The sequence below is a fragment of the Scyliorhinus canicula genome, chromosome 1, assembly GCF_902713615.1.
Source record: "Scyliorhinus canicula chromosome 1, sScyCan1.1, whole genome shotgun sequence".
Classification (NCBI taxonomy): Eukaryota; Metazoa; Chordata; class Chondrichthyes; order Carcharhiniformes; family Scyliorhinidae; genus Scyliorhinus; species Scyliorhinus canicula.
Genome location: NC_052146.1, coordinates 3,502,406 through 3,522,215, shown reverse-complemented (window position 1 = coordinate 3,522,215; position 19,810 = coordinate 3,502,406). Strand labels below are relative to the sequence as shown.

The following is a 19,810-nucleotide window of genomic DNA, read 5'->3' as shown; positions in this document are numbered from 1 at the left end:
GGATTCAGGATAAACAATTTCGGACATAGATAAGGAGACATTTCTTCATACAAAGAGTGGTGAGCCTGTGGAATTCATTACCACAGGACGTAGTTGATGCTAAAACTTTGAATATATTCAAGAGGCGGCTGGATACAGCACTTGCAGAGAATGTGATCAAAGGCTATGGGGAGAAAGCAGGATTAGGCTATTGCATTGGATGATCAGCCATGATCGTGATGAATGGCGCAGCAGGCTCGAAGGGCCATAAGGCCTCCTCCTGCTCCTGTCTTCAATGTATCTATGTATATGTTGGTTTGCCCTACTCCAAACTACATTCTTCAGTTCCTGCCTAATATTGTTGTAATTAGCCTTTCCCCAATTTAGCACCTTCACCCGAGGACTACACTTAGCTTTATCCATCAGTACCTTAAAGCTTACTGAATTGTGGTCACTGTTCACGAGCTGCTCCCCTACTCCCCACCTGGCCGGGCTCCCCAATACCAGGTCCAGTACGGCCCCTTCCCCAGTTGGACCATCTACATACTGTTTCAAGAAGCCCCTCCTGAATGCTCCTTATAAACTCTGCCCCATCCACGCCTCTATCATTAAGTGAGTCCCAGTCAATAGGGGAAGTTAAAATCACCCACTACCAACGGCCCTGTTACTTTTACACCTTGCCAAAATCTGCCTACATTATCTGTTCCTCTATCTCCCACTGGCTGTTGAGAGGCCCACAATAAACCCCCAACATTGTGACTGCACCCTTCCTGTTCCTGAGCTCCACCCATATTGCATCGTTGCATGAGCCCTCAGAGGTGTTCTCCTGCAGTGCAGCTGTGATATTCTCCTTAACCAGTAATGCTACGCCCCCACCCCTTTAAACCCCCTTCTATCCCACCTGAAACATCTGTATCTTGGAGCATTAAGCTGCCAATCCGTTTGTTCCCTTAACCGAGTATCTGCAATGGTTTAGCACACTGGGCTAAATCGTTGGCTTTGAAAGCAGACCCAGGCAGGCCAGCACGATTCAATTCCCGTACCAGCCTCCCCAGACAGGCGCTGGAATGTGGCGACTAGGGGCTTTTCACGGTAACTTCATTGACGCCTACTCGTGACAATAAGCGATTTTCATTTCATTACATCATAGTTCCAAGGAGGAACTTGGAATGGTAGCATAGTGGTTAGCACAGTTGCTTCACAGCTCCAGGGTCAATTCCCAGTTTGGGTCACTGTCTGTGCGGAGTTTTCACATTCTCCCCGTGTGTGCGTGGGTTTCCTCCGGGTGCTCAGGTTTCCTCCCACAGTCCAAATATGTGCAGTTTAGGTGGATTGGCTATGCTAAATTGCCCTTAGTGTCCAAAGGTGGGATTGAGTTGCTAGGTTACGAGAATAGGGTGGAGGTCTGGGCTTTGGTAGGGTGCTCTTTCCAAGGGTCGGTGCAGACCCGATGGGCCGAATGGCCTCCTTCTGCACTGTAAATTCTATGAAAAAAGTACTGATCCAAGCTCTAAGTCATCTGCCTTACCAGATTCACGTCTTGCACTGAAACAAATGTACTTCAGTCCATCAGACCCTCTCTGATCAGCAACCACACCCTGCCTGCTCTTCCTCCGAGTCTTACTGGCCCTTCTCTCTCGTTCTCCTTGTAGCCACCTAAGATGGACACTGGGCTACAAAAATGGAGAACTGCTAAGGCTGCAGGGAGAAAACAGTCTTAGCAAGGACAAGCAGTTTGCAGAAGGCTAATTAGCATTCTGCACGTACAGAAACCAGTTTATGGCCAGGTGCAGAATCTCAGCTAAAGGTGTAAATGGCAACAACGATTTGCATAGTAATGAGGTGATCTAGATCCAGGCCCACACAATAGAAACATTTAAGTTTGAATGGATACTTTGAGTAGACGCCCAGACGAAACGGCACCATAAGTATCCATCACAAAGCACCATAGAGACCGCCCCACCCATCGAGAAGCGACCCTCAGATTGGGGGGTTTGGAAAATATCGATTGGGAGAAGACCCAATCGATATACAGCAGGTAGAGACCGCCCCGAAGAGGCACGGACTTTGGGGGGACCTATAAAAGTAGACCCCGCACATGGTCCGTTCTGTTGGCTCCGGCTCTGCTGTTGTCTTGGCTCCGGCTCTCTGCTGTCTTCATCGCTTTGCTGATACATCGCATCCTGACTCCAGTTCCATCACCAGCCGTTGAGCCACCAGCCATCGAACTGTAAGTTTCACCACAACGATCGCTACGTGAGCCAGACTTGCTAGACCCTGACAACCTTTAACACTTTGAGAGTTGCAGACCAAGAACGGGACGAAGGCCTCGCTCCCTGACCTTGCCTGTTCCTGTTTAGATAAGTATTTTAGTTGTTTAGTTTAGAAGTAACTTAGTCTCTTTAGCGTATACATGTGTATTTATTATATTTGTTATAATAAATATCAATCGTTTGAACTTACTAATCGGTGTACAGATTTATTACTTTGAACCTGACCTTGATATACTTGTGAGGTGTCTAAATACGGCACCTGGCGACTCCGAGCATAATTACATACACAGAGCTGTAGTAGTGTTAAGCACACGCCCTTTAAACGGAGGCGTGTTAATACAATCCAATAAAACGCGTAATACACTCAAGTAAAACGTGCAACATCCTTCAGTTAATTCACCTTTGTTTTGGTTCCCACCCCTCTGCCAAACTAGTTTAAAGTCCTCCAGTGTGACTCTAGCAAACCTCCTGGCCAGAATATTTATGCCCCTCCAGTTTAAATGCAACCCGTCCTTCTTGTACAGGTCCCACCTTCCCCGGAGATCCCAATGGTCCAGATATATGAACCCTCCGTCTTACACCAGCTGTTTAGCCACGTGTTGAGCTGTAGTATCTTCCTAGTTCTAACCTCACAGATACGTGGCACAGGGAGTAATCCTGTTTCATTTTATAAATACTTGAAAAGGAAATATTAAAACTTCAAAATTATAAGGTAGCACACAGTCTCCAAAAGTCAAATCATATATTCCAATTAAACCTTGGCTGCATCATCCTTCACCAGATGCTACTAGCCCAGCACCTCTCAATAATACAGGCCTTCATAGCTTTTAAATGTGAGCAATTCATTGGATAGAGTCAAGGTCAATCAAACCAAGAATAAGTTTGCTTATGCTCGGGACAGAAAAACCCTGCTTAACACAGGAAGTCAGAGCAGAGCAAAGATCAACATTTCTGCAACATCATAACATTTAAAAGTTTGGCTGCCATACCACCCACTATTGCAGTTAGGTTGGTTCTACAGAAACTGTGAAGTCCTACAAAGAAATTGGGTGACGTCAGACAAAAGAACAAATCTTGTGCTATAGTCAAGATAATTTGCGAGAGACAGAGAGAGTGTGAGAGAGAGTGAATAGAGTCCAGAGATTATCCTGCAGTGGTGAGCTGAGCTCATTCACATCGTCTTCACTGCTTTTATTAAACATCTTGCTTAATAAATTCTACTTGATTCATAAAAAAAAAAATTAGTGCAGGAAAGGAAATGGGACAAAGTGTGACATCTGGGGGCATTCCTCACCAGGGTCCCGAAATTACATTAACACAGCAATGAAGTTACTGTGAAAAGCCCCTAGTGTGCAGTTTAAAAGCAGGGTTGTACTTTTCGAACTGTAACTGTTAATTGAAAAGCCTTGGATGTCTATGGGGTTAATCCTATGTTGAGAATAAAGTTTGTTTTATGATCCCTGGTTGTCAGTGAAATCAGCCCTGGAGCAAAGTATCCTTCCCTCTCAAGTTTACAAAATTGAAATTCTGTTAAGTCTCGTCCGATTTCCTACTATAAATTGCAGTCTGGTTCAGTTACTGTAACAAGTGTTATTACTGCCAAATGGTTATGTTAAGTGTCCAATCATTAGCCAAGCAGTTTTAAAGAATAATCTGAAGTTGGGGTGGGGGTGAAGGAGCAGAAAATGTTGTAGGATGAAGAAGGAAGGAAAAACAAATTTTGAAAACACACGTTCCCGGTATTGCAGATGAATATCTTTAGTTCCCCTCTGTTCACCAAGGACAAACCAACTCCTTTTCAAAATCAATATTTTATAAGTTCCTGAAAATGTGGAAACCTAATTTGATTTTAACTTAAAAATTAGGGACAAACTGTCAAGTTTCAGATGGGGAGAAAACTTAAATGTTCTGACAGATGTACGGTAGCACAGTGGTTAGCACTGTTGCTTCACAGCGCCAGAGTCCCAGGTTCAATTTCCGCTTGGGTCACTGTCTGTGCGGAGTCTGCACGTTCTCCCAGTGTCTGTGTGGGTTTCCTCCGGGTGCTCCGGTTTCCTCCCACAAATTCCGAAAGACGTGCTGTTAGGTGAATTGGACATTCTGAATTCTCTCTCCGTGTACCCGAACAGGCGCCGGAATGTGGCGACTAGGGGCTTTTCACAGTAACTTCATTGCTGTGTTAATGTAAGCCTACTTGCGACAATAATAAAGATTATTATTGTAATTAGTTACAACATGGGGATACCTTCCAATCGGAGCTTACCTTGTTATTGATTGATTAAGACTGGCTACAAATCCGGCAATAGACTTTCTCCCAGTGGCATTATCATGGTAACAATCTATTCCAACCACCATGAGCTGTTTGAGCTGCAAAAACATTAATCAAGTTAAACCGTCACCTATGCCTTAAGATGCAATAAAGTCAAAACCAACTGCGACACAGAGGTTAGCACTGCTGCCTCACAGTGCCAGGGAACCAGGTTCAATTCCGGTCTCGGGTGACTGTCTGTGGAGTTTGCACTTCCTCCCAGTGTCTATGTGGGTTTCCTCCGGGTGCTCCGGTTTCCTCCCACAGACGACTGCGTGGCAAATTTTGGTTCCAACTCCATCTACAAGTTTGCTGACGATACGACCATAGTGGGCCGGATCTCGAATAACGACGAGTCCGAATACAGGAGGGAGATAGAGAACCTGGTGGAGTGGTGTAGCGACAACAATCTCTCCCTCAATGCCAGCAACACTAAAGAGCTGGTCATTGACTTCAGGAAGCAAAGTACTGTACACACCCCTGTCAGCATCAACGGGGCCGAGGTGGAGATGGTTAGCAGTTTCAAATTCCTAGGGGTACACATCACCAAAAATCTGTCCTGGTCCACCCACGTCGACGCTATCACCAAGAAAGCACAACAGCGCCTATACTGCCTCAGGAAACTAAGGAAATTCGGCATGTCCACATTAACCCTTACCAACTTTTACAGATGCACTATAGAAAGCATCCTATCGGGCTGCATCACAGCCTGGTATGGCAACTACTCGGCCCAGGACCGCAAGAAACTTCAGAGAGTCGTGAACACTGCCCAGTCCATCACACAAACTTGCCTCCCATCCACTGACTCCATCTACACCTCCCGTTGCCTGGGGAAAGCGGGCAGCATGATCAAAGATACTTCCCACCTGGCTTACTCACTCTTCCAACTTCTTCCATTGGGCAGGAGATTCAGAAGTTTGAGAACGTGCACAAACAGACTCAAAAACAGCTTCTTCCCCACTGTCACCAGACTCCTAAATGACCCTCTTATGGACTGACCTCATTAACACTACACCCTGTATGCTTCATCTGATGCTGGTGTCTATGTAGTTACATTGTATATCTTGTGTTGCCCTATTATGTATTTTCTTTTATTCCCTTTTCTTCCCATGTACTTAATGATCTGTTGAGCTGCTCGCAGAAAAATACTTTTCACTGTACCTCGGTACACGTGACAATAAACAAATCCAATCCAATCCAAAGATGTGCAGGTTAGGTGGGGTTATGGGGATAGGGCGGGAAGTGGGCCTCAATCGAGTGCACTTTCAGAGGGACAGTGCAGACTCAATAGGCCGAATGGCCTCCTTCTGCACTGCAGGAAATCTATGATTCTAACTGCTCATGCCAGATCTTCCCAAATTCTCACAGGAATTATGTCACAATGTTACATTAAGATATTAATTCACTGTTGTCTGGTTCAGTACCAAAAACAACAGGCCTTCCTGATTCAGTGCAACCACTTTACTTTGCACTTATTAGTGTGAGTTAATTTATATCCTGGTTTGTTGGATGTTTGAATCCACATTACAGGAGAGTTGAGACAGCTTTGCAGCAGTCAATTCTGCTGCAATACCGCAAACAAGTCTTTAATGTTCAAGGCTGCATTCGCCCCCGGTATTTAATTAGACAAAAAAAAAGCAGCTTCTAAAGATTTTTGTTCAAGTGCAAATACTTACTGGTATCTCAACGCTCCACAGCTCGCCACCCATTTTACAATTTATTTGTAAAGCAATTTTTGTAGCAATAGCCATCAATGCCTGAGGCTTGCTCAAGGTACGGGCGACAACACACTGACTTGGGGTAGGGCATTCAACACACAGGTATTTCTTGATCGTATCATATTTGTCTTTGCGGTTAGATGGAAGGACACAAACAACCTGAAGGGAGGAAAGTTATTGGAGCACAGAATTACTTTTGTACAGTTCATTTTTCTTCATAAATATCCATCACTGCGATGGATACTTGTGTAAATAGCTACTCAACAGGTATTCCCATCTCATCCAATCCCCCTCAATTTTATGAAATCCTTACGATTAATACAATTTTTTCTCATTTGAAAGGCTAATCTAGAGTTTTATACAGGAGACTAACTTACTGACAAACAATTGGGGCCTCCCTGCTCCCACCAGCCCATTCTTTTCTCCAAACCCTTTCAAGCATATCCTTCTAAGCATACCCGTGTGTGCGTGGGTTTCCTCCGGGAGCTCCGGTTTCCTCCCACAGTCCAAAGATGTGCAGGTTAGGTGGATTGGCCATGATAAATTGCCCTTAGTGTGCAAAATTGTCCTTGGTGTTGGGTGGGGTTACTAGGTTATGGGGATAGGGTGGGGTTGTGAGCTTGGGTAGGGTGCTCTTTCCAAGAGCCAGTGCAAACTCGATGGGCCGAATGGCCTCCTTCTGCACTGTAAATTCTATGAAATGCAGCCAAACCTCCATTATGCTCATCAAGATCTTCAACCGCTCAAAGCTTTGACACTAAAGCCATGGATTGGCCATGCTAAATTCCCTTTAGTGTGCAAAATTGTCCTTAATGTTGGGTGGGGTTACTGGGTTATGGGGATAGGGCGGGGTCGAGAGAAACACCGGGGCGCCGCGCCAATCGCGCCACGCACGCAATTCTCCCACCCTCCCCCTTAAACCAGCACCGCGCGAATCGCGCCAGGCCACTCGGAGAATCGGCGTAAATGGCGAACCGCGATTCTCCGGCTCGGATGGGCCGAGCGTAAACGGCCTAGCCCCGCTGGCAACGTCCACACCTGGTCGCTGCCAGCAGGTACCCGTTGCGATGGCTTGGGGGGGGGGGGGGGGGGGGGGTGCACTCCGATGGGGTCTGGCTCACCGATCGGTGGGCCAGCTCTCTCTTTTCCCCCTCCCCCCCCGGGCCTACCAGCTTGTGCTTGGCGCCATGTTGGTGAGGGGCCGGAGCGCTCCGCGCATGCGCTAGTTGGCGCCGGCCCAACTTCGCATGCGCGGGACCCAAGGCGCCGGGTCTCGGACGCCACGCTGAGGCACCGCCACCGTAATTCGCGCGACACCCCTGCTAGCCACATGGAGGGCAGAGAATAGGGGCAAAATTCTCCGACCCCCCGCAAGGTCAGAGAATCGCCCGGGACCGGCGAAAATCCCGCCCCCGCCATGGCCGGAATTCTCCGCCACCCTGGAATTAGCAGGGGCGGGAATCACGCCCCGCCAATCGGCGTGCCCCCCGCGGGGATTCTCCGGCCTTCCCCGGGGTGAGGCACGGGGCGATCGGACCCCGGGGTGTGCCCCCCACGGTGGCCAGGCCCGCGATCGGGGCCCACCGATTGGCGGGCGGGCCAGTGCCATGGGGGCACTGTCTTCAGCCGCCGCCACGGCCTCCACCATGGCAGAGGCGGAAGAGAACCCCTCTACCACGCATGCGCCGGTGGTGGCGGCCAGCCCTGATGCTGGCCGGCGGCTGTCAAAGGCCATTGGTGCCGGTTTTGGCGCCAGTCGGCGTGGCGACAACCACTGCGGCACAGGACTAGTCCCTCAATGTGAGGGCTTGGCCCCTAAATGTGCGGAGAATTCCACATCTTTGAGGAGGCCCGAAGCCGGAGTGGTTGGCGCCACTCCGCTACGCTGGGACCTCCTGCCCCGCCGGGTAGGGGAGAATCCCACCCAGGAGTCTGGGAACGGGCGCCGATGCCGGAGTAAAATATTCCGGTTTTTACTCCGGCGTCGGCACTTAGACTCCTGTTGGGAGAATCCCGCCCGATATTTTTATTCACAACCTAGGATTATAATCATAATTCTGGTGTTTTATTATTTTGTCCCTCTACTTTGAGCAGATTGTGGATTTCTCACCGTTGCAACTTTTGCTGAAGAGATAGTGTCAGGGGGAAGGTTTCAGATTCCTTCAGCATTGGGACCTGTACAAACTGGACGGGTTACACCTGGGCAGGACCGGGACTGATGTCCTTGGGGTGGGGGGGGGATCGGTTGGTGAGGGTTTAAACTAATATGCCAAGGGGGTGGAAATCTATGCAAGGAGTCAGAGAAAAAGAGGGAGCAAGGACAGAAACAACAAGGTAGAAAAGCGAAGAAGTGATAAGTGGAGAAATCAAGGATAAAATTCAAACTAGTCAATAGAGAAAAATATTGGGAGCAAGACAAGCATTGAGAGTACCCAATTCATTTTTTCCAATTAAGGGGCAATTTAGCGTGTTCAATCCACCTAGCCTGCACATCTTTGGGTTGTGGGGGTGAAACCCACGCAGACACGGGGAGAACGTGCAAACTCCACATGGACAGTGACCCAGAGCCGGGATAGAACCTGGGACCTCGGCGCCGTGAGACAGCAGGGCTGACCCACTGCGCCACCGTGCTGCCCATGTGAAAAAGACAAACTTAAAGGCTCTGTGCCTTAATGCACAATAAAGTGGATGAACTAATCGCGCAGATAGATATAAATGGGTATGATATAATTGGGATTATGAAGACATGGCTGCAGGGTGAACAAGGATGGGAACTGAATGTTCCAGGGTTCTCAGTATTTAGGAAGGACAGACATAAAGGAAAAAGGTGGCGGCGTGGCACTGCTGGTTAAAGAGGAAATTAACACAATAGTGAGAAAGGATATTAGCTCGGACAATGTGGAGTCTGTATGGGTAGAGTTGAGAAATACCGAGGGACAAAAAACATTCGTGGGTGTCATATACAGACCCCCAAACTGCAGAGGTGAGGTTGGCAATGGCATTAAACACAAAATTAGATGCATGTAATAAAGGAATATCGGTGATCGTGGGTGATTTTAATCTGCACATAGATTGGGCAAATCAAATTAGCCACAATGCCGTAGAGGAGGAATTCCTGGAGTGTATACGGGATGGTTTTTTTGGCCAATATGTGGAGGAACCAACTAGAGAGCAGGCCACCTTAGACTGGGTACTGTGTACTGAGAAGTGAATCATTGCCAATCTGGCTGTACGAGACCCCTTGGGGATGAGCAACCATAATTTTTTTTATCAAGATGGAGTGTGAAGTAGTTGATTCGGAGACCAGGGTGCTGAATCTTAATAAAGGAAACTATGAGGATATGAGGCGTGAGTTGGCCTTGATAGATTGGGGAGAGTTACTTAAAAAGTGATGACAGTGTATAGACAATGTCAAATGTTCAAGGAACGCATGGAGGAACTACAGCAACTGTTCATTCCTGTTTGGCACAAAAGCAAAGGGGGTAAGAGGGCCACTCCATGGCTTACAAAGGAAATTAGAAATAGTATCCGATACAAGGAAGAAACATACAGATTGGCCAAGAAAAATAATAGGTCTGAGGATTGGGAGCAGTTTAGAATTCAGCAAAGAAGGACAAAGGGATTGATTAAGAAGGGGAAAGTACAGTTTGAAAGGAAGCTTGCAGGGAACATAAAGACTGGCACCAAGAGTTCCTACAGATATGCGAAGAGAAAGAGATTGGTAAAGAGAAATATAGGCCCCCTACAGACTGAAACAGGGTAGTGCATAATAAGGGATAAAGAAATGGCTGAGCAATTGAATAAATACTTTGGTTCAGTCTTCACAAATGAGACGACAAATCAGATCCCAGAAATGCTGGAAAAGGTTTGGAGAGAGGGAAGAACTGAGGGAGATCAACATTAGTGGAGAAATGGTGCTGGGAAAACTGATGGGATGGAAGGCGGATAAATCCCCAGGGCCTGAGAATCTACATCCCAGAGTGCTTAAGGTGGTGGCTCTGGAAATAGTGGATGCATTGGTGGTCATCTTCTGATTCTATAGACTCTGGAACTGTCCCTGCAGATTGGAGGGTAGCTCACGTCACTCCGACATTCAAAAAGGGAGGTACAGAGAAAGCAGGGAATTCTAGACCAGTAAGCCTAACATTGGTACTGGGGAAAATGCTTGAATCCATTATCAAGGACTTTATAGCGGAACATTTAGAAAGCAGTAGCAGGATCAGTCAGAGTCAGCATGGAATTATGAAGGGAAAATCAGGCTTGACAAATCTGTTGGAATTCTTTGAAGAGGTAACCGGTACAGTCGACAAGGGGGAGCCAGTCGATGTGGTATATTTGGGCTCTCCGAAGGGGCTTGACAAAGTCCCGCATAAGAGATTATTGTGCAAAATTAAAGCGCATGGGATTGGGGGAAATATACTGAGGTGGATAGAAAACTGGTTGGCAGAGAGGAAACAAAGAGTAGGGATTAATGGGTCTTTTTCAAATTGGCAGGCAGTAGCTAGTGGGGTACCACAGGGATCAGTGCTGAGACCCCAGCTATTCACAATATATATATTAATGATTTGGATGAGGGAACAAACTGTAACATCTCAAAGTTTATAGATGATACCAAATTAGGTGGGAGGGTGAATTGTGACGAGGATGCAGGGATCGTACAGCATGATCTGGACAGGTTGGGCGAGTGGGCAAACCAATGGCAGATGCAGTATAATTTGGATAAGTGTGAGGTTATTCACTTTGGAAGCAAAACAGGAAGGCAGATTACTACCCGAATGGTTGTAAATTGGGAGAGTGGAGAGTGGAGCGGGACCTGGGTGTCCTTGTGCACCAGTCATTGAAGGTAAGCATGCAGGGCAGCAGGTGGTAAGAAGGCTAATGGTATGTTGGCCTTCATTGCGAGAGGTTTCGAGTATAGAAGCAGGGATGTGTTGCTGCAATTGTACAGGGCCTTGGTGAGGCCACACCTGGATTATTGTGTGCAGTTATGGTCTCCTTCTCTGAGGAAGGATGTTCTGGCTCTCGAGGGAGTGCAGCGAAGGTTTACCAGACTGATTCCAGGGATGGTGGGACTGTCATATGAGGAGAGATTGACTAGGTTGGGATTGTTCTCGCTCGAGTTCAGAAGAAGGAAGGGGGGGGGGGGGGGGGGGGGGGGGGATCTCAGAGAGATTTATAAAATTATAACAGGACTAGACAGGGTAGATGCTACCAATGATGGGTGTGTCTAGAACCACGGGTCACAGTCTGAGGATTCAGGGTAAACCATTTCGGACAGAGATAAGGAGACATTTCTTCATACAAAGAGTGGTGAGCCTGTGGAATTCATTACCACAGGACGTAGTTGATGCTAAAACTTTGAATATATTCAAGAAGCGGCTGGATATAGCACTTGAGGAGAATGGGATCAAAGGCTATGGGGAGAAAGCAGGATTAGGCTATTGAGTTGGATGATCAGCCATGATCGTGATGAATGGCGGAGCAGGCTCAAAGGGCCAAAAGGCCTCCTCCTGCTCCTATCTTCTATGTATCTGTGTATTACCTGCCCCCAAAAGGAATAAGTTCTGTTCTACAATTTTAACTCCCACACATACAAAATTGCAAGTTTATATTTAATCAAAGATACAAGTAATGCTGGATTAAAATCTCTAAGAAACATGATCCCTTACAATTCTTGTAGTCTGAGTAACATTGGACTGCAATGCCTTCAAAAATGCTTCACTTCGATCTTCAACCTCAACCCTGCAATGAAAAAATGCTCATTTCAGAACAGCAATAAAACCAAGACTTTTTTTGAAGTGACCAGATCAAATAGGGCATAATCTCATCAAATACAGCCATAGGAAATGGTCATGGGTGGAACCTACCTGTGTAAAGCTTCCTCCGTCTCCATCAATTCCCCAAAATAATAGGCAACTTGCCAATTCAAAATAAACATCCATAACTACAGAGTACCCCGCAAGATTAAATAATGGAAACTTCTAGAAATACGCAGGTCAGGTAACATCTGTGGATAGAATGAAATAGGGTGCAACCTAATGGCCTAGTCACACCCAGCTCAGTGACCTAGTCACACCCAATGGCCTAATCACCTAATGGCCTAGTCATACCCAGCTCAGTGGCCTAGTCACACCCAGCAACCTAATGGCCTAGTCACACCCAGCAACCTAATGGCCTAGTCACACCCAGCAACCTAATGGCCTAGTCACACCCAGCAACCCAATGGCCTAGTCACACCCAGCTCAGTGGCCTAGTCACACCCAGCAACCTAATGGCCTAGTCACACCCAGCAACCTAATGGCCTAGTCATACCCAGCTCAGTGGCCTAGTCACACCCAGCAACCTAATGGCCTAGTCACACCCAGCAACCTAATGGCCTAGTCACACCCAGCTCAGTGACAAGGGCGTTAAATCTCTCATGAGATTGGTGATGCTGTCAACGCCTCAGGAGACGTCGCAATCTGGATCTCGCCTTTGCTGGGTGCGATCCAGATTAACATATTTAAGTCAGCCATTAGGTTCATTAAAATGTCTGCGCTGGATTCTCCCGAGGCCCGGGAACGAATGGCCCTCGCCATAGAACAGTACAGCACAGAACAGGCCCTTCGGCCCTCAATGTTGTGCCGAGCCATGATCACCCTACTCAAACCCACGTATCCACCCTATACCCGTAACCCAACAACCCCCCCTTAACCTTACTTTTTGTAGGACACTACGGGCAATTTAGCATGGCCAATCCACCTAACCCGCACATCTTTGGACTGTGGGAGGAAACCGGAGCACCATGGTGCAGATTAGCAGTGATCCGCACAAACATTGATCAGGTGTAAAGGCAGCTGGTTGGGGTGGGGTCACCCGGGCCATTGGAGGTCACCGCCATGCCAGGTTGGCTGGGGCACTACCAGGGTGCCTGGGCCAAGGGACCTGGGTGCATGTGTCATGGGTCGGCATTGCCCTGCTCTTAAGAGGTGGGGTGAGGGGGTGGACTCAAGGACTCCCAAGAGCTACGTTGGGGCATGGAAAGGGTCTAAGGAGGTTCGCAAGAATGATCCCTGGAATGAAGAGCTTGTCATATGAGGAATGGTTGAGGACTCTGGTCTGTAATCGTTGGGAGTTTAGAAGGATGAGGGGGATCTTACTGAAAACTTACAGGATACTGCGAGGCCTGGATCGAGTGGACATGGAGAGGCTAGAACCAGAAGACACAAACTCAGACTAAAGGGACGATCCTTTAAAACAGAGATGAGGAGGAATTTCTTCAGCCAGAGGGTGGTGAATCTGTGGAACTCTTTGCCACAGAAGGCTGTGGAGGCCAAATCACTGAATGTCTTTAAGACAGAGATAGATAGGTTCTTGATCAATAAGGTTCTTGATCAATAAGGGATCAGGGGTTATGGGGAGAAGGTGACTGATGGAGTAGATTCGATGGGCCGAGTGGCCTAATTCTGCTCCGATATTTTATAGCAAGAACTCTTACCACAACAAGTTAAAGTCCAACAGGTTTGTTTAGAGTTACTAGTTTTCGGAGCGTGGCTCCTTCATCAGGTGAGTGATGATGTCTTATAGTGGTGGTGGGGGGGGATGGGGTATCTGGAGAGCCCGGTGGAGGAGCAGTGGGGGGGGTCAACAGATCGGGATGGCATTTGAAGATGGTGCCCCACTCCTCAAGTCATCTTCCTGCACCGACCTCAGTCTCAGAGGGGCCCCAAACGAGGCCATAATAAAAGGCAGAGCCCCATTAGATAATGGGGTCGTTTCTGATGCTGCAGGTATAGAAAAACACCCTGCACCAGTCTCGGAGGGGCCCCAACCCAATACGTGCCCAAAAACGGGACTCTCGTTTTGTACGTTCTGCACCCAGAGTTAATGCTTCAGGTGAATTTCTCTGACATAGATGTCCCCCCCCAGCCAAGTGAAACATATTCCATCACGCTCCTGACTGGCAGGTGGGAAGTCAGTCGCCATTCAACACAATACCTTGAACTGGTGACATAACATGGCATTTATGGGACCGTTCGGTCAAGTTTCTGAGAAAGGGGGAGTCTGTGGAATTCATTACTAAAGGAAGTAGTTGAGTCCAAAACATTGTATGGTTTCAAGAGACAATTAGATTTTGCACTTCGAGACAAAGGGGATCAAAGGATATGGGGGAAAGTGGGAATAGGCTACTGAGTTGGATGATCAGCCATGATCAGAATGAATGGTGCCAAACATCCACACTGACTGCAGGATGTTCATCTTTCTTCACTGGAGTAGGGAATCGATGTTAGGTCCAAAGCACGATTTACAGGACAGTCAAGGTCAATTAACTCCCACGTTACTAATTACACAATTTCTCCCACACTGAATCAGGAACTAGAGACCACTTCCTTACAACTCCAGCTTCTGAATGAAGGGATTGAGAAAACAATTACATTAATAGGGAGCACAGTAAGAAGTCTTACAACACCAGGTTAAAGTCCAACAGGTTTGTTTCAAACACTACCTTTCAGGTGAATCACCTGAGGAAGGAGCAGTGCTCCAAAAGCTCGTGTTTGAAACAAACCTGTTGGACTTTAACCTGGTGTTGTAAGACTTCTTACTGTGCTCACCCCAGTCCAACGCCGGCATCTCCACATCATTAATAGGGAGGATATGGATTTTCCATTAGAGAAACCAGGAATTACAGCCCATCTGTAATGCATCCTGATGCAGTATGTAGATAGGCCAACAAGAGGCGAGGCCGTATTGGATTTGGTACTGGGTAATGAACCAGGCCAGGTGTTAGATTTGGAGGTAGGTGAGCACTTGTGATAGTGACCACAATTCGATTACGTTTACTTTAGCGATGGAACGGGATAGGTAGAACCTGCAGGGCAAGAGTTTTTGCTGGGGGAAAGGCAATTATGATGCGATGAGGCAAGACTTAGGATGCATCGACTGGAGAGGAAAACTGCAGTGGATGGACATAATGGAAATGTGGAGCATGTTCAAGGAACAGCTACTGCGTGTCCTTGGTAAGTATGTACCTGTTAGACAGGTAGGAAGTGGTCGAGCGAGGGAACCATGGGTTACTAAAGCAGTTGAAATACTTGTCAAGAGGAAGGAGGCATATGTGAAGATGAGACGTGATGGTTCAGCTGAGTCGCTTGAGAGTTACAAGTTAGCTAGGAAGGTTCTAAAGAGAGAGCTAAGAAGAGCCAAGCGAGGACATGAGAAGTCATTGGCAGGTAGGATCAAGGATAACCCTCAAGCTTTCTATAGGTATGTCAGGAATAAAAGAATGACTAAGGTAAGAGTAGGGCCAGTCAAGGACAGTAGTGGGAAGTTGTGCGTGGAGTCCGAGGAGATAGGAGAGGTGCTAAATGAGTATTTTTCGTCTGTATTCACACAGGAAAAAGACAAAGTTGTCGAGGAGAATACTGAGATACAGGCCACTAGACTAGAAGGGCTTGAGGTTCATAAGGAGGAGGTGTTAGCGATTCTGGAAAGTGTGAAAATAGATAAGTCCCCTGGGCTGGATGGGCTTTATCCTAGGATTCTCTGGGAAGCTAGGGAGGAGATTGCTGAGCCTTTGGCTTTGATCTTTATGTCGTCATTGTCTACAGGAATAGTGCCAGAGGACTGGAGGACAGCAAATGTTGTCCCCTTGCTCAAGAAGGGGAGTAGAGATAACCCCGGTAACTATAGACCAGTGAGCCTTACTTCTGTTGTGGGAAAAGTCTTGGAAAGGTTTATAACAGATAGGATGTATAATCATCTGGAAAGGAATAATTTGATTAGAGATAGTCAACATGGTTTTGTGAAGGGTAGGTCGTGCCTCACAAACCTCATTGAGTTCTTCGAGAAGGTGACCAAACAGGTGGATGAGGGTAAAGCAGTTGATGTGGGGTATATGGATTTCAGTAAAGCGTTTGATAAGGTTCCCCACGGTAGGCTATTGCAGAAAATACAGAGGCATGGGATTCAGGGTGTTTTAGCAGTTTGGATCAGAAATTGGCTAGATGATAGAAGACAAAGGGTGGTGGTTGATGGGAAATGCTCTGACTGGTGTCCAGTTACTAGTGGTGTACCACAAGGATCTGTTTTGGGGCCGCTGCTGTTTGTCATTTTTATAAATGAGCTGGAGGAGGGCGTAGAAGGATGGGCGAGTAAATTTGCAGATGACTCTACAGTCGGTGGAGTTGTGGACAGTGCAGAAGGATGTTACAAGTTACAGAGGGACATAGATAAGCTGCAGTGCTGGGCTGACAGGTGGCAAATGGAGTTTAATTCAGAAAAGTGTGAGGTGATTCATTTTGGAAGGAATAATAGGAAGATAGTACTGGGCTAATGGTAAGATTCTTGGTAGTGTGGACGAGCAGAGAGATCTCGGCGTCCATGTCCATAGATCCCTGAAAGTTGCCACCCAGGTTGAGAGGGTTGTTAAGAAGACGTACGGTGTGTTAGCTTTTATTGGTAGAGGAATTGAGTTTCGGAGCCATGAGGTCATGTTGCAGTTGTACAAAACTCTGGTGCGGCCCATTTGGAGTATTGCGTGCAGTTCTGGTCGCCACATTATAGGAAGGATGTGGAAGCATTGGAAAGGGTACAGAGGAGATTTACAAGGATGTTGCCTGGTATGGAGGGAAGATCATATGAGGAAAGGCTGAAGGACTTGAGGCTGTTTTCGTTAGAGAGAAGGTGGCTAAGAGGTGACTTAATTGAGGCATACAAGATGATCAGAGGATTAGATAGGGTGGACATTGAGAGCCTTTTTCCTCGGATGGTGATGTCCAGCACGAAGGGACATAGCTTTAAATTGAGGGGAGATAGATATAGGACAGATGTCAGAGGTAGGTTCTTTACTCAGAGAGTAGTAAGGGCATGGAATGCCCTGCCTGCAACAGTAGTGGACTCGCCAACACTAAACGCATTCAAATGGTTATTGGATAGGCATATGGACGATAAGGGAATAGTGTAGGTGGACTTGAGGGGTTTCACAGGATGGCGCAACATCAAGGGCCGAAGGGCCTGTACTGCGCTGCAATGTTCCATGTTCTATCTCATTGTGTTTACATCTTGGAACTGGCTTAGGCACAAGTTGAACTTTGCAAACATTTGAAGGTTTTTCTTCGTGCCACAGCTTGTAGTTATCCATGTGCCTTAAATTGACTTCCGGTGATGGCGATGTGGTGAACCGTCACACGAAAGGTGGCTCCCCTATCAAAGCTTCAACTTAGGCCCCTTTAACCTGGAAATCAGCTATCAAATCAAAAACCCGCGCCTCCCCCAAACGAATAACCACCCGAGGAAATGCCCTCTAGTCACCACCATGCTCTCATATTGACAGAGGGAACTGATTGGGCTCAGAGAGGAACGATTTCCACTGGTTGGGAATCTAGGATTGGGGAGAAAACAGCCTAAATTAGAGCTAGGCCTCATCGCCCCAAAGTAGTAGGGCGACTATTACTGGCAACAGGTGACAACTTCTAAACAAATAGCTAACAACTTCTAAACAAATAGCTATCAACGATAAGATTCAAATTTAACAGTTAACCGGCGATTAGGAGATTTGCTTTAACCAAAACATGTAGAGGGATATGGGGCAAAGGCAGGTATATAGTTAGGTCACAGATCAGCCATGGTCTCATTGAATGGGGCAAAAAGGCTCGAAAAGCTAAATAGTTAATTTCTCTTCCTATATTCCTAAAACGATCGTATTTGCATCGCCCAATATAATTGAGACTCATGGTGCAATAAGTGTGAACTATACCCTGTAATGTTGAATACTCACATTAATGGCTTCTCCATCCGAATGCCCATTGCATTTACCACTTTGCCTAGAGTTTGGAAAAGGCTCCTAGCTACATCTGCATTCCTTCGGGTAAAAACCAACACCCAATTTTCCAGTGGAATAGGATTAATCAGATAAGCACCTCTGGTTTCTCTGGACCACTCTGCTGCTTGAGGGTTATAGTCAAACTGAAAAGAAAAAGATCCATACATTCAAAGTTTAGTCAAAGAATAATGTACAATTGAACGTAGACACAAATTATTTTGTGCAATGCGTACCTGCTCTAAATATCTTGGGCGAGATTCTCCTTTTCAGAGACTAAGTGCTGATGCTGGGACTGAATAGAGTGTTCGATGGTCCTGATGGCGAAGCCAGTCCCGAGCCACTCAGGATATGCATTGGGTCAACACCAGTGCCACATGGAATTAGTGAGATTCCAATACGTGCCGGCATATGATTCACCAGGGTCAGGATTGGCACTCAAGACCATGACAAGCACTCCAATCCCCACACACTCATTCCAGCCAAGACGACGCCACGCCGAAGAGTTGGTTGGCCAATGCAAAGTCGGAGACATGCTAGATGCCGTGGAGGAGAGGCATCCTGTTTCCTGGTGTGGGAATGTGGCTGCCACCCACAGATGCCAACCAGGCCTGGATGCAGGTGGCAGATGCTGTGAGCATCATGGGCCCACCGCCAGGACCGAACAGTTGTGCAGGAAGAAATTACACAGCCTCAGGGCGAGTCACCACCACCATGCCTTTTACACCAGCCCCCGTCCCACACCCATCACCCCCCATGTGGACTGGTACATACATAGAACATACAGTGCAGAAGGAGGCCATTCGGCCCATCGAGTCTGCACCGGCCCATTTAAGCCCTCACTTCCACCCTATCCCCGTAACCCAATAGTCCCGCCTAACCTTTTTGATCACCAAGGTCAATTTATCACGGCCAATCCACCTAATGGGACCAACCTCGAGTCCCAGGCTTGCCACTAGGACCCCCGCTGACTATGGCAAGGTCTGCAAGACATAACGGGCTACAAGATGAAGGCATGTAAAATTACCGGCTCCAATGCACCCCGCCCTGATGAGCTCAACGCATTCTATGCCGGCTTTGAGAAAGAGGTCAGTGAGAGCGAGCCCTCCACCCCAGAAGCCTCGGATGAACTTATATCTGAGATCACCACTAGAGACGTCAAAGGAGCCTTCTCGAAGGTCAACCCACGGAAAGTCACTGGCCCGGATGGGGTACCCGGACGGGCACTCGGGTCTTGCGCGGATCAGCTGGCAGGGGTATTCACGGACATCTTCAACCTCTCTTTACAACAATGTGAGGTTCCTATCTGCTTCAAGACGACGACCATCATCCCTGTACCAAAATAAAGCCAAGCAACGTGCCTTAATGACTATCGTCCAGTGGCTCTGACATCTATCATCATGAAGTGCTTCGAAAGGTTAGTCATGGCACGAATCAACTCCAGCCTCCCGGATTGCCTCGATCCACTACAGTTCGCCTACCGCTGCAACAGGTCCACAGCAGACACCATCTCCATGGCCCTGCACTCTACCCTGGAACACCTAGATAACAAAGACACCCATGTCAGACTCCTATTTATCGACTGCAGCCTTGAACACCATCATTCCTACGAAACTCATCTCCAAACTCCATGGCCTTGGCCTCGGCTCCTCCCTCTGCGACCGGATCCTGAACTTTCTAACCCACAGGCCACAATCAGTAAGGATAGGCAACAACACCTCCTCCACGATCATCC

General features: G+C 47.4%; 1 protein-coding gene across 3 annotated transcripts in view; it reads right to left on the bottom strand.

Annotated features, from left to right (window-relative positions):
* piwil1 (piwi-like RNA-mediated gene silencing 1) overlaps nt 1-19,810 on the bottom strand; it is a 64,741-nt gene that overhangs the window by 6,958 nt on the left and 37,973 nt on the right. For all 3 annotated transcript variants that reach the window (XM_038801954.1, XM_038801866.1, XM_038802034.1), the window contains exons 13-16: nt 18,034-18,221; nt 11,948-12,020; nt 6,237-6,437; nt 4,516-4,619 (exon numbers count right to left, since the gene is read on the bottom strand). In XM_038801954.1, the coding sequence (XP_038657882.1) occupies nt 4,516-4,619; nt 6,237-6,437; nt 11,948-12,020; nt 18,034-18,221 (566 nt within the window). The remainder of the gene's footprint in view (nt 1-4,515; nt 4,620-6,236; nt 6,438-11,947; nt 12,021-18,033; nt 18,222-19,810) is intronic.